General features: G+C 36.4%; 2 protein-coding genes across 8 annotated transcripts in view; one reads left to right on the top strand and one right to left on the bottom strand.

Annotated features, from left to right (window-relative positions):
* Cep290 (centrosomal protein 290) overlaps positions 1-1,951 on the bottom strand; it is a 77,503-nt gene extending 75,552 nt beyond the window's left edge. For 3 of the 4 annotated variants that reach the window (XM_076920092.1, XM_076920089.1, XM_076920091.1), the window contains exons 1-4: positions 1,747-1,882; positions 1,111-1,240; positions 887-964; positions 118-187 (exon numbers count right to left, since the gene is read on the bottom strand). In XM_076920092.1, the coding sequence (XP_076776207.1) occupies positions 118-187; positions 887-964; positions 1,111-1,212 (250 nt within the window). In that variant the 5' untranslated portion in view covers positions 1,213-1,240; positions 1,747-1,882. Of the gene's footprint in view, positions 1-117; positions 188-886; positions 965-1,110; positions 1,241-1,746 lie in introns of all 4 variants that reach the window. The other variant, XM_076920090.1, reaches the window with a different exon arrangement.
* A 198-nt stretch (positions 1,952-2,149) lies between these two features.
* The window catches only part of Tmtc3 (transmembrane O-mannosyltransferase targeting cadherins 3), a 40,686-nt gene continuing 26,976 nt past the window's right edge, over positions 2,150-15,859 (top strand). The window contains exons 1-6 of one of the 4 annotated variants that reach the window (XM_076920087.1): positions 2,152-2,339; positions 4,213-4,284; positions 10,003-10,218; positions 11,286-11,504; positions 13,652-13,751; positions 15,646-15,761. In XM_076920087.1, coding sequence (XP_076776202.1) covers positions 10,015-10,218; positions 11,286-11,504; positions 13,652-13,751; positions 15,646-15,761 — 639 coding nt within the window. In that variant the 5' untranslated portion in view covers positions 2,152-2,339; positions 4,213-4,284; positions 10,003-10,014. Of the gene's footprint in view, positions 2,340-2,383; positions 2,476-4,212; positions 4,285-10,002; positions 10,219-11,285; positions 11,505-13,651; positions 13,752-15,645; positions 15,762-15,859 lie in introns of those variants that run through there. The other 3 variants (XM_076920088.1, XM_076920085.1, XM_076920086.1) reach the window with 3 other exon arrangements.

Here is a 15,859-nt window from a genome sequence, read left to right as displayed (position 1 = left end):
GCAAGAATGCAGCATCTTTCAATATGAATTGAATACATATATTATAGAATATGATAAATTTTGTACTGTCTAATACATAATGGAAACACAGTAGTTTTTTTTTCCCAAGACATTTACCAAATTTTGCTTGTTCTTCTCCAGCCTTTTCAACTTCTTCCAAAGCTAGCTCTACCTCTTGAGCTTTCATCTGAATATTAAAATAAGAGGAGAGAAATCTGTATTATTTACACTAATATAAACAGTGAGAATGGAAATTGTGTAGAATTTGCTATTTCAGTCTTTAGTGTGTACAATGATTAACACACAGAGACAGTCAGTAAACAGTTGTTGAATAAATAGTTAAGGCTAGATATTCCAAAATGACAAGACTTTGAATCATCTCTGGTTTTTCCATTAAACTTTATATCCATTTTATATCTATCTTAAATGTTTTCATTATCTTTTTTTCTATTCAAATTGTTATTAATAAATTTATTAATTCTTTCTTATAACTGGAGCTAATCAGCTCTCATCCCTTCAGTCTATACAACATATTTAATTTTGCCTTTATAAGCACATTTCTGTATCTGCCAACTATGATTCAAAAACCTTTATTCACTTCTAAAGTACTGATAACCAAAATATACCCTTAGATTGACCAGTATATCCCAAACTACCAACCCAAAATCTGTGTGTCGATAGCCTACAAATTTTCTATGTGCTTTTACCTTAATGAAATGAATAAATATATTCTTTCTCAGTATTTATTTATGAAGAATATAGAATCCTCTTATCATTTCATTATTAGCTTATAGGGGAGACATTGTGTATTTTATTTGGCCCTCTGGTTATATTTCTTTATGTTACTTTTAAAAATATTTCTTTTCCTACACTCTTTCCCACAAACCTTCATTAGTGACTGAGTAATTCTGAAAAGATGTATCATGTTTTCTTGATCTTCATTTTTTAGTTCATTTACTTCCACCTAAAGAAAGAAAAAAACGGAGTATTTCATACCCTGTGCATAAAATGCAATCACTCTTCTGGTTATAGCTTTCAATTATTTCAAGAAGCAATTTCAATTCACAATATTGTACATCAGGATCTGTGTACAAATCATTCATTAAGTACCTTGGATAAGGATATCAATAATTTATCTGCTAACTCTTCTTGACGTGGCAGGTCATCTGGGTCAACTTTGATTAATTCTTTCCATTTTATATTAGGTGGCATCTTGAATTCTTTCACCGTCTCTCAGTCCCTACAATGAAGCAGGTGGATTTTAGCATTTTCAAGGAAAATGGCATTGCAGTGTTTACATGATCTAGGTGCTGGCTAAGAGTTATGGCTCCTGAACCGCTAAACAGATGCACAGGCAAACAACGTTGATGAGAATTAGTTCACCTGGCACAGACTATACGGTAATGTACATGCTAAATTATTATCTTTGCTAAAACGAAATCGGAGCTAAAACCCCGAGTCCCTTCTTCCAAGTCCCGTACCATCAATGACCGTACCAAGTCCCAAGATGTTCGGAAGTTTTTTGAAAACCTCCTCCGATTCTGAGAAAAAGGGGACCAGAGGATTTTTAAAGTGGATAAAGACTGAGCTAAATGAAGTGTGCGCGGAACCAAGCTCAATCAAGGAGACCAAGGCACTGCGGACAAGAGCGATAGAAGGTCTGGGTAGGTAGGCTGCAGGTTGTCCCTCAGGATTATGAACCTGTGAACGACACTAAGCTGCTCCGGCTCCGGAGGATCCACCCACCTAAACCAAGACGTGCAAACTGGAGCAGTCACTCATCTACGGCGACCACCTCCGGGTTCGGCCACAGCCCCGGCCTCTCGCTTCCCAGAGCTGTCCTCGCGCACTCAGGCGGCTCCCGCCAACTCTTCCCGAATGTGCCGAAGCGGCGCCGGCTGCTAGGCGACACCACTCCCCGCCCAGCCAGACAAGGCCGGAAGTAGGCCCCGGATACCAGGGAAGACTACATTTCACGACGGTGGGAAAAGCTTTACGGCTATATTCCCCACCCCCCCCCCAAGACCTTCTTACTGTGGATGAGGGAAAGCCGTGAGAAGAGGACTCTGCATCCCAGAGTGCAGTTCGGCCTTGCGGCTGTGCATACTGGGATTAGAAGTTTTTGGGAAGAGCAGCGCTTTCCCGGCGTGCAATGCGAGAGGCTGCGGCCGCCCTGGAAGAGCAGGGGAAGGATCGGGAGGCTGGAGGAGCGGCTGCTAAGGTGCGGCCGCCCTGGAGCCTGAGAGTGGCGGACCATGACAGTGTCTTCTGCACAGTCCCTCTCCGGTCCACCGTCTCAGAAGCTTTCCTGAACCATCTCTTGGCGGAACCGCCCTCAGGTGAGGTCAGGGCGGGTCAGTGAGCAGCCGGGAGGAGCTCAGGGAACATTTGCGTTTTAGGGAAGCTCTCTAGCTTGGGGCGGCCGAAGGGCCGGCGGATCTTGCAGAGGTGGGAAAGAGTCCTCCAGCTACTCAGGTATGTGCTAGGAGCTCCCAATTAGTGGCTTCCATGAGAAGGGAGTAAATAAAAGTTTCCAGCTTCCTAGGTGTCTGGGAAAGTGGAGCGCCCCTACCCCCCACCGCTGAGTTCATGCTCTGGTTGAGTAGAGGAGCATCCAAATGGGGCAGCCTCCTGCAGCAGCTTGCGGATTGTAGTGCTTCTTAGGTTAGTTAGAGTGGAGTGGAGGCCGAAGAAAGGGGAGGCTTAGCGCGCGGCTAGCCCTGCTGGAGGGAGGGAGGAGGGCTCTGCCAAGCGCTGGCATTTTGCTGTCATTTGCTGGGTACCAAGGGGAGTTCTTGGGTGAAAGCGCCTCCTCGGGTGTTTACCTTCTTGCGCAGGGAACTTTTGCCAGTGCCACAGCTAATCAACACCAGCAGGTAACTTTAGGAGCTGTAAACTTCTATTTGAAAGAGTGCGTCTCATATGTGCGCGCGCGCGCGCGCGCGCGTGTGTGTGTGTGTGTGTGTGTGTGTGTGTGTGTGTAGTATACATGGATATATAAATTGTATGTGTCATGCGTAATGGATATTAAGTAATTAAAAGAAAAATGTAGGCAGTTAAAGTTTTCTTTTGAAAAGATTTCTGTGGTTGAGAAAAACAAATAGCGTAAAAAATGGTATTTGAAACAAATTTTAAAGACATTCATCAGATTTGTAGGCCTGATTACCATATTTGTTTGTTTTTTTTTTTTTCAAATACTGTTCAGTTTTGGATTTATTCTTGATAGAGGTCCAGCAAAATGAGCACTTAAATTGTCCTCCTTGTCCATCTAAGAGGTTGGAGCTTGGAGAGGATAAACACTGTTTTCTCACTTAATGTGATGAACACGTTCATTCATTCTACAAACTAATGCTTGTGAAATTCCTGAGATAGTTGCACTTCCTTCTTACTGTTTTAAACGGCAATACTAAATTTTACTTGTATTTTGCACGTTTCAATTTTATAGCTTCATTTACTCAAAAGTATGAATTTTTCCTGTCCATTTTGTCAAAAATACTAAGAAGTGAAAACAGTATTTATTGGACACATGTAATATGTTCACTAGTATACTATATTAAGAATTTGCTGTTTTTAATCACAACACCTTGATTTTTTTCTATGATTTAATACATATTTCCTATTACTCATTTACTATTTTTGTGCATTTGTATTGGTCTCTCCACCCCTATTTCTTTCTGTTGTTCATATTTGTAATATCTTCAAGTAATAAATTGTATTCTCTTCAGAAGGGAGAATTTCAAAGAAGTCATTTATTAGTAACTGATGAAGCCAAGATTGTACATCTCAGTGACAGTCACAACTTAAACTATAATCTTTATTAAATTCAAGTCTGTAGATTATTGTAACAGTATTTTTGAGCTAATGCAATTTTCTTGGCCTAAGAGAACAGCAGGAAACAAACTATATTATGATCCAGGTCTTCATATTGTATACTTGTGTGTCAGGACATGTAACTGAAGTCTGGTTCTGCAAGTTGCTATATAATTTTCAAATTACTAAAACAGTTTTTCATCAGAATTTCTCCATTTTTCAAAATTTTCCAAGAGCTAATTTTTATGTGACAGTCGTATAAATAGCCTTTTTTTCAGGAGCACTTGCCTGGACTTGTGTTCTATCTAACCTGGGCTTATATGAAGAGTTTTATCAAACAAAAATCACTTTGTGACAAAGCCTTGCGTTTTGTAATTGTTGCCTCTGTTCTCTGTACCAAAGGACTTAAATTCATTACCTGTCTTTTGCTGATTTTTCAAGAATCTTACTGCTTCAAAGGACCTTCATGTTCAGGTAAAGGAATGTGTCCATAACAAGCAGATACTTGCCTCTCTTTAGCATGAGGAGTCTAGACAGATAAGTATGATTCAGCGTGAATATAGACTTCCCATGCCAAAGTTCTATAAACTAAAATTAATAATAAATAGAGGATGTTATAGAGAAGGTCTAAATGACTTTGTTGATTTCCCAGGAAACAGAACAGGAAGGACTTCCCTTGGTTAAAGATCCCCTAGAGTTATAGCTTTGTCCTATAGCTATGTCTTTCTGTAAGTATATCATTAGATTTTTAACCCTAACAGCACTTAATTTTAAAGGAATTGAATTTATATCTATAACATAGGTGCTTAGTGACCTTTGATTACAGTTGGATTTTGTGTACATATTTGCTGAGATCTCTTTTTTTGTAATCAGACAAGTTGGGCATCCTGATCACTTATACTGCACGTATGTGTAAATATGCTAATTCCCACAATGAATCTTCTAGTGAGGAAGGAGTGCTGTGTAGGCACTCTCATCCAAATCTTCACTGGGGCAAACCTTCAACAAAGCTGTAACTGCACTCAGGGTTTGTACTAGGACTAACTCTCCTAGGTCCCAGGTTTCATGGACTGGGCTATATACATAATAAGACCTCTAACGTATACGCACAAACACATACACACACATACGCATGCAAGTGTGCACGAACATTTACATACATGCAGAATACTATATGTTAACCAGGCACTACCACTGAACTACATTCTCTGCCCTTGCATGAGATTTTGTGCTCCAGAGAACCCGCAAACATCCATGAGGGTTTGAATATAATAGTCAAGTGAGAGCTGAATATAACAGCTTATTGTTCTTGTCTCTTTATTCTACCTTGACATCAGTGATAAAAACAAAACACCATGTGTGTTTGCATAATAAGAACATGAGGTACTATTTATCCACAACGGAGGACAGATCGTATCTCATTTTTAGTGAGCCTAAGCCTGGGAAGAGGACATTTCTCAAAGTTAAATCAAGTTCAGAGTTTTAGTGATAACATTAGAACTGAGCATTATGCTTACGGAATTGAGCTTCTGTAGTTTAAAAGTACTGTCATTTTTTTATTGGCATTTATTTACATTCTTCCTCTCCTCCTAGTCCCTCCCGCTCACTTCACATCCCCATGCCTCCATCCCTTCTGGCCTCCCATGGGTATCAGCCAGCCTTGGCAAATCAAATTGCAGTAAGACTAGGCACATCTGTTGAGGCTAGGCAAGGCAGCCCAGTTAGGGGAAAGGAATCTAAAGGCAGGCAATGTAGTCAGAGACACATGAAGACCTGCTACACAATGTTATATATGTGCAGAGGGCCTAGGTCCCTCCCATGCAGCTGTCTGGTTGTCAGTTAAGTCTCTGTAAACCCCTATGGGTCCAGGTTAGCTTATTCTGTAGGTTTTCTTGTGGTGTGTGATCCCTTAGCTCCTTCAATCCTTCTTCCTCCTCTTGCAGTACAGTAATTCTTGTAATCATACCTAATTATATAGATGCCATGGGTCTATCCAACTTTATTAAAGTAACTCTTTGTAGTCTTTAACATTTAAAACCTAAAACTCTTACTTTGTATCATATAAAAAAATCACTTTTAATTTCGTTTACATTTTTAATTACATTTTTTTTTTACATGTTAAAAAAAAACTCAAAAGGACGAACTCTGTAATTTGAACATTTGAAACTTGGGGATTTTCTTCCTTGGAACCTTCCCTGCTCTTCATAGTTCTTTCCCACTTGTTCCGAATCAATAAATGTTTGTTCTTCTTTAAAAGAGAAAGACAAATGTGTGACAGGATTTTAAGGAGGAGGAAGAGCTAAGAGGGTTGAAAGGGTCTGAAGGTCAGAGTAATTAAAATATTATATACATGAAACGAAGACAACAAGGTTAATAAAAAAGCACCCATAAAAAGAAAACCTTGTTTAAATGGTTTAATTTAAAACTACATTTATAATTTGGATGCATTCATCTTTAATAAGTACTTAAATGAAATGCCTAATTTAAGCCAAACATTGACAGTGTAATTATATGTCATTTAGTGATGAAAATGTATTCCTAAAGGTGTATCATTAAACCAGTGTCATTGTCTGATCATTCTAGAGTGTATTTACATAAGCTATAATCCTAATACACTAGGCTATTTAATCCTAAAGGTCCACTGTTCAGATTGTATTCTTTTGATTGCAATGCTATATATGTATGACAACGTCACTAACTTTCATAAAGCTAGTAAGTTAAACTCAAAACTAGCAACTCAAGGATTTCTATAATTTGTATATAAATTAGTGAGCTTAATGTTTTATATTGCACATTATCACAGATATTCTATTTTAAGTTATAATTATGAAACTAGCTTGTCAATTTTCAATATGTCAGATTATCTTCTATTAATTAAACGTGTTATTAAAACCTTTAATCAAAGAATGCATTTCATTGTAAGTAGATTGGTCTTAGCAGATCTGAAGCCTTAGACTATGAGAGAGGTTTCCAACCTTATGTAACACTTGATTTTTTAAGTCTACCTCATAATGGGTGTGTGAGTTGCTTTCCTGACTTACAAGCTGTGTGTGTGTGTGTGTGTGTGTGTGTGTGTATATACAACTTATATAACACTGGTTCTTCTGTTTAAATGTACTGGGTATTATATCGTCTTGGGATCATCATTAAGAAACTTTTTGACATGCTGTGGTTGTCATTCTGGGTATTTCCTTTTTTCACTGCTTTACATTGTTTTGTAACTTTGATATAAAAAGCCCCGCAAAACTTCATGTGTTGAATACTTGCTCCCAAGTTTAGTGTTCAAAGGCGCAACGTTTCAGAAGTAATTGGATCATGAATTCTATAACGTAAGCCATGTGTTCATAACTGAGTGGACTCTTATGAGGTAGTAAAAATTGTTGGGTGGGGCCTGACAGGATGTGGGTCTCCAGCAGTGTGCATTTGAAGGAGGTGACTTGCCCCTATAGCCATTCTTTGTCTCTTCTCTAGTCTTTCCTGCCTTCAGACCAGCAACTTTCTTACCTGATGCTTTTTTCCCAAGCTGTCCTCCCATGGCCATCAGAGCAGTAACTCCAGATATCTATTCATTGAACCTTCTAAAGCCATATGCTAAAATAAAGCCTTCCCTTCAATTGTTTTCTTAGAAATTTGAATACCACCTGATGGATTCAGTTCTCCAATTTTCCTATTTGTTTAATAATATACACTATATACACTATTTATTTAGTATTGCCCTAATTGGCTGACAGTTATAAACATCTTAAAACTAAACTTTAAAATTTCTCCATTCTGCTTTTCCATGCATGTAGTTTGGTTTTCTGGATGAAGAATTTTATTTTCTTGTAGAAATTTAAGCCACTGCTTCTTTCTGTGCCTTGTGGAGTGTTTATTCTAAAATGTACCGTTGTTGACCTTTTTTTTTTTTTTTAATTTCTGGCTTGGGGTATGAAACCGGTTTTGTTTTTATAAACCTTTAGAATCATCCCTGTTTCCAATGGTGTAAAGTTGGAGAAAATTACCAGCCTTAATAGAGAAGAGAGCTAGAGGGTCTTAGCATAAATTATGTAGACAAACTTCTTTAACCCTCATTTACAATAGCCTATGTAAGAGACCCTGTGTTTTAATACTCTCAAAAAGAAAGTTCCAGTCATTCCCTAGGAGGAGGAGGGGAAGAGGGACCAGACACTCACTCACTCATCTGCTCCTAATCCTGTTGTTTCCTACAATCTTGAGACTCGATTTTCTGATTGCTGTTATGGGGCATGCTAGGAACAAAATATTTCAGCTTCTCTCTCAGCCTGGAACTCACTTTCTAGAGATCCACTGATTAACTTACTGATTCTTTCACTTCTCTAGCTTCCAGAATTTGCTATTGCCTTTGCATTGCCTTATGCATACATACTTATATCCTTCCCATAGCAAAAATGCCTCATATTCTGTTGTCCAATTTGGTGAGAACTGAAGAAAATGCTAGTTGAATTCAACCTTTTAATTAGAAACACCATCAGCTTTTGGGGTGTGTGAATTAACAGGATCACACAACTCTATACCCTTCAGAGGTGGGAAGTTACTTCCAGAGTCAAGATGAAGCTTTAAATAATTTTTTTTTTTTTACTTGAAAGCTCATTTCCTAGAGGAAATTTGATACCTATGTTCCTGTGCTTTGTTGGTCTGAATTTTAAGTTTTCTTTAAGTGCAAGGCATTTAACGGTTATAGAAGTGCGTTTTTGCTTTCACAAGTTATGTATCACATATATAGTTTTAAGTATGTGCTTTGTGTTTTACATTGGATTATAAATCTGTACCCATGTTAGCTATTTTATTGCTAACCGTAATTTTAAGTTTATTTCTCATTCCTTTGTGAAAATAGTCAGAAGTCCTACAGACAAACTCAGATCTCAAACCTCTGCCTGTAAATGGTACATTGGTACCATTCAAGACTTTGCCACAGACATAGCAGGTTCAGCTAAACTCATTTTCTTGCCAATTTAAAATCAAAAGTGCAAAATGATTCTATCTAAATACAACCACAGTGTCAGTAGTTTTAGATGTGCTGAGAAGGATTCTGAATTTAATTTATTTATTTGCCTTTTCCAACCTAGCAGAAGCTGCTGTCATTTTGGGCTTAGGGTCCCCAGGCTTACCTTCTGGCCTTTGGTTTGTCTGCTTCTTTCTTTCACTCTTAAGGACTTTGCTGTTGTGTTGGGCCTACCCAGTTGATTCCTCTGGTAAAACCATCACACTTTTAAGGTCACTTGCTGTCTAAACATCATAGACAAAGATATGGTATGTAGATAGTAACAGTTGTTAGGAACTATTTATTAATCTGCATTTTATAAGTGCTAATATAATAACTTAGTGATCTATTGACACTACGCAAAACAGATAATGGCCGACTTGGTTTAGTTTTGTTTTAAATAATTTTCGTTTGTTGTGTAGCTGATTTTCCTTTTCTCTATTTTCCAGTTACTAGAGATCTTTCTTCACTGCACCATTTCCTAACTCAGTATTTTCTAAAGCAGTGCTTCTCATGTTCTCTTCTTCCTCAGATAAAGATTGTCGTTTATGACACTTAGATTCTAAACTAAAAGCATTCAGTGCAGTGGCCCCCCCCCCAAAAAAAAAATGACATCTATGCACGTCACAAACTCAGATAACCAAAGGGGCAAATTGATTTATCAAAGAGATAAATTCGAGAGTAAGAAATATTAGGATTAGGTAATACACCTAATTAGGTAATGAGTGCTCATATACACTCAAACTGAAAGGATTCAAGAAGGACTTTAAAGCTTGCAACAAAACTAAACAAAACTCCAGAAGCTATGGCTGAAGTAGACTTTTAAATATATAAACTATTGAAATGAAAGTTCCATTAGTCTTGGAAATCTCATACTCAGGGTAGAGGTTCTCCCACAAGATGTACTATGTGTCTGCTTCCCAACGAGCCTAACCAGTGACAGCCGGTGGGTCTTACACTGTCTAATTAGCTAGAGACAGAGGTACAAAGATTAAGTGGTATAAAAGAAATAATTTGCCTTAGAAATATGGAACGAGTCAGTGAATCGTTCTGTAAAAGTAAGTGGCACTGAAGCTGATCCTTTCTCTGGGAGTGTTACTGTACAGTCTTTATTCTAAATATTATTTAATGCTAACGTAATTATTTGGAGGAAAATCTTGGTTATTTTATTTTTATCTTGAATGTTTTTCTAGTTAGGCTGATCGATGCTTGAAGGAAAGATGGCTGATATTAACTTCAAAGAAGTGACTTTAATTGTCAGTGTGGTTGCTGCCTGCTACTGGAACAGTCTGTTCTGTGGGTTTGTTTTTGATGATGTTTCAGCAATACTGGATAATAAAGATCTGCATCCATCTACACCTTTAAAAACTTTATTTCAGAATGACTTCTGGGGAACTCCTATGTCTGAGGTAAATAATTACTTGTTTATATAAAACAATTTTTAATAGAACTCAAGCAAATTACAGGTATAATTTACTTACCTTTAAAAAACAAATATAGTTTAATATTCATCACTTAAGTCAGTATATTTAGATAGATATTTAATAAATAATTAACCAGTGAGCTACTAAATTCTACTATATCCCTGATATCCAATATCAACCTCGAGAAGACTGTTGAAGATTCACTATAGGGAATACAAATATTGAGGACTTTTAAAAAAAATCAATTTCCAGATTTTTTTCAGGTATTTGAAAAAAATAACTACTTTCCCACTCAAAACCAATGCAGCTGTGAATGTCACTGTGTCCTGTAACTCCCTTATCTTAAAAGCAGTATTCGTTTCAGTGGGCATGTGCCTTGACTTAACTTTTTAAAGATAATATCTATGTATGAGGATAACGTATGTGTGTGTAGGAAGGGCAACAAGTGTTAACAAAAGTTTCTTGCCGTTTGCTTTGCTTTGAGTCAGGCAACAGAATTGTTTTAATGTAACCAATAAAACATGGTAAATTTAATGTAAGTAGATTAGATTTTACAGTTGAGTACATACTGCCTGTTTCTCTGCAGTAAGAAAATGTTCACTTAAAATAATTTTGAAGGTCAGCTTTAACTTATTTAGGATTAAACCCTTTTCACTGGGAATCATATAGACTGGATCCTGATGTTAGATCTGTCATTCATTAGCTATGTGAAATAAACTACAACTTTTAGATGGTAAATTATTTCTCTGGCTATAAAGATGGATGATACCTTGAGGTATTTATCTGCAGTGCCTGTCAGGTCACTTTGGAGTAAAATGCTTTGAAACTGACTGTGTGCTCCTCCACAGTCTGAATCTCAGCCAATATTTATAAGTGACAAATGTCGTGAATATCCCCACCCCACCCCTGTCTAGGTTTTCCTACCTCACTCCTTCTAGTGATGAGCACAATTTGTTGTTTGTGTAACTCTTTGATCATTATCTTAATAAACTAATGCCTAGCCAGAAGATTGAATATTTTAGTAATCAATGGTTGTTTGTTTTTCCTTTCAGGAGAGAAGCCACAAGTCATACAGGCCCTTAACAGTGTTGACATTTCGCTTAAATTATCTCCTCAGTGAGCTAAAACCCATGTCTTACCACCTCTTGAACACAGTGTTCCATGCTGTCGTCAGTGTGATCTTTCTTAAGGTCTGCAGACTTTTTCTGGATAAGAGGAGCAGTGTGATTGCTGCTCTGCTCTTTGCAGTGCACCCAATCCACACAGAAGCAGTAAGTAAAACTGCGCCATCACTTTTTACATCTTGAGCATTAAGTATTCCTAATTTAGTACAGTCTTACTCGCCCATGCACAAAGTCCAGCTTACCTATTATATAAAAATTTTGCAGTTAAAGTGGTTTTTGAAATAGAGTGTTGTTCAAGAATGAATGTATAGGTAAAGTGATCACCTCACCAGCATGCACACTGGAGTTTGTATCCCTAACATCCATGTGAAAAGCCAAGTGTGATAGAAGACACGTGTAATCCCACAGTGTGAGGTAGAGTCGAGAGGATCCCTGGCTTGATCTAGATGATGCCTGAGTTTGGGTTTATTGAGAGAACTTTTCTTCAAAAAACAATATAAAGGGACTGGAAAGATGGCCAGTGTTTAAGAGCAGTTGTTGCTTTTGCAGAAGACCCAGGTTTAGTTCTTAGCCACATAGTAGCTTAAACATTCAATAATTCCAGATCTCCTTTGGCCACTTCAAGCACTAGGCATACACAGTAATACATGTGAGCACTTACATATATAAAATAAAAATAAATCCTTAAAAAGGAAGTTAAGGGCTGGAGAGATGGCTCAGTGGTTAAGAGCACCGTCCACATTTTCTGAGGTCCTGAGTTCAATTCCCAGCAACCACATGGTGGCTCACAACCATCTGTAATGAGATCTGATGCCCTCTTCTGGTGTGTCTGAAGACAGCAACAGTGTACTCACATACATAAAAATAATAAAATAAAAATTATAAATAAAATAAATCTTTTAAAAAAAGGAAAGTTAAGAGGAGCGCAGTCCAAACACACACACACACACACACACACATGCACACACACACACACACACGTGCACCCTTGCACATATATTCTGACAAGCATACACAGAGAAAAATCTTACCTATATATAGATTGCGTGCGTATATATGTATACATATTTATATCTATATGGATAGATATAAATATATTCTTTTATGTTATTAATGAAAATACAAATGAACATAGTTTTTCTATGATGATATATACAAACTAATTTTTCTTGGATACAGTGATGTTCTAAAATTGCCTCTCTGAGAAAGAACTAAGAATACTATTTTATTCTTTCTTTGCTTGTTTAAGAGTCAGGGGTTTCATAGCTTTCTTATAAGCTTTTTTTCCTAAACAAAAAATGTTTGAATTTGCAGAATGATTATATCTCTCTTGCCATGCTGGAACTATGTGGTGTCTAGCCGAGTTTCGCCATTCATATATAAAAGAGATAAATTGCTTTAATTTGTACATTGTATTCTATTGCTTTAAAAGACAAACTTTTGGAATTCTGTGTTCTTTTAATTAAAAGAGCTTTTAAAATTTCTTCTTTGGTTTGTAGATTATCAAATTTATAGTAGCTTCATATTTAAAAGAACACTAATTTTAAGAAAATAATGCAGGGCTACTAAAATTTTTAAAGAACTTAAATTCTTTAAATTTTATTTTAATTTTAATTACATAAGGTGTTATGATTATATGAAAGATGATAAAGAATACACAGAACCTAATTTTTGCAAAGTTAAAATGATTTGTTTACAAGAATCACTGATAGGTTTTCCATTTATGAATGATACCTATGTTTACCACAAGAGGGCGCTCATTTCCTTAAAAAAAAAAAAAAAAAAAAAAAAAGCCCAGAAATTTTACCCTTTAAAAATGTAGGTTTTATGTTTTTTTGTTTTTTAATACCACAGCCATACACCATTTATTCCTAAAGCAGGAAGATCAGATAATTATAGTGAGCTGTTTCTAAGGAAAGGACATGTGTTTTTAGTGGAGTTTATCAGTTATGGCTTCCTCAACTGTCTTCCAACTTGTTTCTGCTTTGGAAACAACTTATTTGCATTTTCATTTTTATTAAAAATTTTAAAGTAAAAATTATTGATTTTATTTTATTAACACAGAGGAAGCTTATGTTTTTGGTCCAAGATTGCAGTGGTTAAATGTTCCTTTTAAATTGGATTTTTTTTTTTTTATTTACATTTCAAATGTTATTCCTTTTCCCATTTTCTCCCCGGGAACCCCCATTCTATTCCCCCTCCCCTGCTTCTATGAGGGTGTTCTCCTGTTATTATTATACTTAACAGATTTTCAGGACACTGCGTTAAAATGAATGTCCTGTCATTTTTTCCAGGTCACAGGTGTTGTAGGAAGAGCTGAACTCTTATCATCTGTCTTTTTCCTAGCTGCATTTCTGTCATATACTAAATCAAAAGGACCAGATAATTCCATAGGTACGTGTCTACCCGATGTCTCTTATTATAGTTATGAAACTTGATCAAATAACTCTTTCTTTTAAGTGCTTCTCTATTAAGATAACATTTAGAGTTTGCTTTTATTGTTCCGCCAGAATGTAATTGACTTGTAACATGGCCAATATTCTTAAAAATTATATGTAATTTATATTTTTGTCGTTACCCAGCAGGATGTGTTCTCTATAATCAAATTCAAATGCGGGTTTGAACTGAGGCCCTCTCACTTGCACAGCAAGTGCGTTCCCTGTTCAGCCACTGCCCAGCCCTCGGTTGTCCTTGAGAAATAATAGCTAGTGACCCATGATTCCATTTAGGCAAAGTTTGAAGCCTGCTAGAATTTCTCTTTTATTATGTGTCATCACAGTTAAATATTTATCGAGCCTCTACCATGTAGCTTTCTCTAAAATAGATTTTATATATTGCTGCACCATTTTTCCCTTAACAGTGTGGGCATAGTGGTCAGAAAAAAAAGACTTTCTATGTAGTCTTAACCTATATGTGGTCAGTATTAAACTCCCAGGTTTATCCTCACTTTTGTTTGGTGGTAGCATCTCAATGTAGAATATTGAGGTATTGTGAAGATAAATGCATCTCTACCTGAGCTTACTGGGAACTGGAGATGAAGCTTAGTTGGTAGAGTGCTTGCTCAGCATTTGCTAGTCGCTGGGTTCAGTCCCTGTGCTGCCCAGAACTAAATGTGGTGGCATACACCTGCAGTCCCAGCTCTTGGGAGGGGAGGGGCAGAATGAGACGTTTAAGGTTCTCCTCAGTAAAGGTGGTAGAGTGAGTTGGAGGCCGCCTGGCTCCGTGTCTCAAGAAAAAGACATTTAACACATAAAAGAAATACATATTATAGAGTCTGATATGATACAGAAATGCATGCATACATAATGTAATAAAATTAAAAATATCTGTCTTCTTAAATGTAACTTCTTTGTGGAAAATTTTTCAAAGTTCCTTATTTTTTTTGAAACATACTACACATTATTATTAATAATTACCCTACTACCCTACTGAACAATATCACCTCAGAACTGCTTACTGCTGTCTAGTCATAACTTAGCACTTAGTCAACCTTCCCCCATCTCTTCCCTCGGTCATTCCAGATTCTCATAACCACCACTATATTCACAACTTCATGAGATCAACTTTTTTAGATTCCTCATATAACTAAGATGTAATATTGGCCTCCAGTTTGATCTATGTTCTTGCAAATTCTAAGGTTTAATTTGTGTATTATTAAATAGTGTTTGTGTATGTAAACATTTTCTTGATACCCTAATCAGATGATACTACAATTCGCTTACTCTTGTGAATAATAATATAGTAACAAGAGTATGTACCATCTCCTAGACATACTGATTTTCATTTCCTGCTAGGCAGGAGTAGGATCACTTAGTTAAAATGTTATTAATCGTGCTACTAATTTTAAGGAACTTGTATACCATTTTCTTTATGTTCCTGCTATCAACCCTGGAAATGTTCTCTTCTAAATTCTTTCTATACCTAATTTCAAATATTTGTCTTTGTTTCTGGTTGATTAGTCACTAATAAGCCCTGTTAATTTATCTATATTTAACCTTTATTACAAAAGTTAGAATGAGCATAGATAATTTTCATCTTCACAAAACTCTGTAGTTTAAATTATGCATAGATAATTTTCATCTTCACAAAACTCTGTAGTTTAAATTATGCATCGTATCATGTTTTGACAATATAACATTAAAGGTATACAATTTAAATATATCATAAAATATAAAGTGTTGGTCAATAGGAAATAAAAACTATTGATAGCTTTAAGAAGAATTTAAAATACACTTTTTACATGATAACAATTTGCATAGACCTCTTATTTTCTATTCTTAAATTGTAGTGTGGCCCCCGATTGTACTGACAGTGCTCTTAGTGGCTGTTGCAACATTGTGTAAAGAACAAGGAATAACAGTTGTTGGCATTTGTTGTGTATATGAAGTATTTGTGGCACAAGGGGTAAGAAAAAATGAAAATTTCAACTTTCTCTTTTGTCTAGCTAAGTCAGATTTTAATACCCTTATTTTCTACATAAGTCATAGATATAAACACTTTGC

This window comes from Arvicanthis niloticus, chromosome 22 (assembly GCF_011762505.2).
Source record: "Arvicanthis niloticus isolate mArvNil1 chromosome 22, mArvNil1.pat.X, whole genome shotgun sequence".
In the NCBI taxonomy this organism is placed as follows: Eukaryota; Metazoa; Chordata; class Mammalia; order Rodentia; family Muridae; genus Arvicanthis; species Arvicanthis niloticus.
Note: the sequence above shows the minus strand (reverse complement) of the source record. Positions and strands in the feature narration are given on the sequence as shown.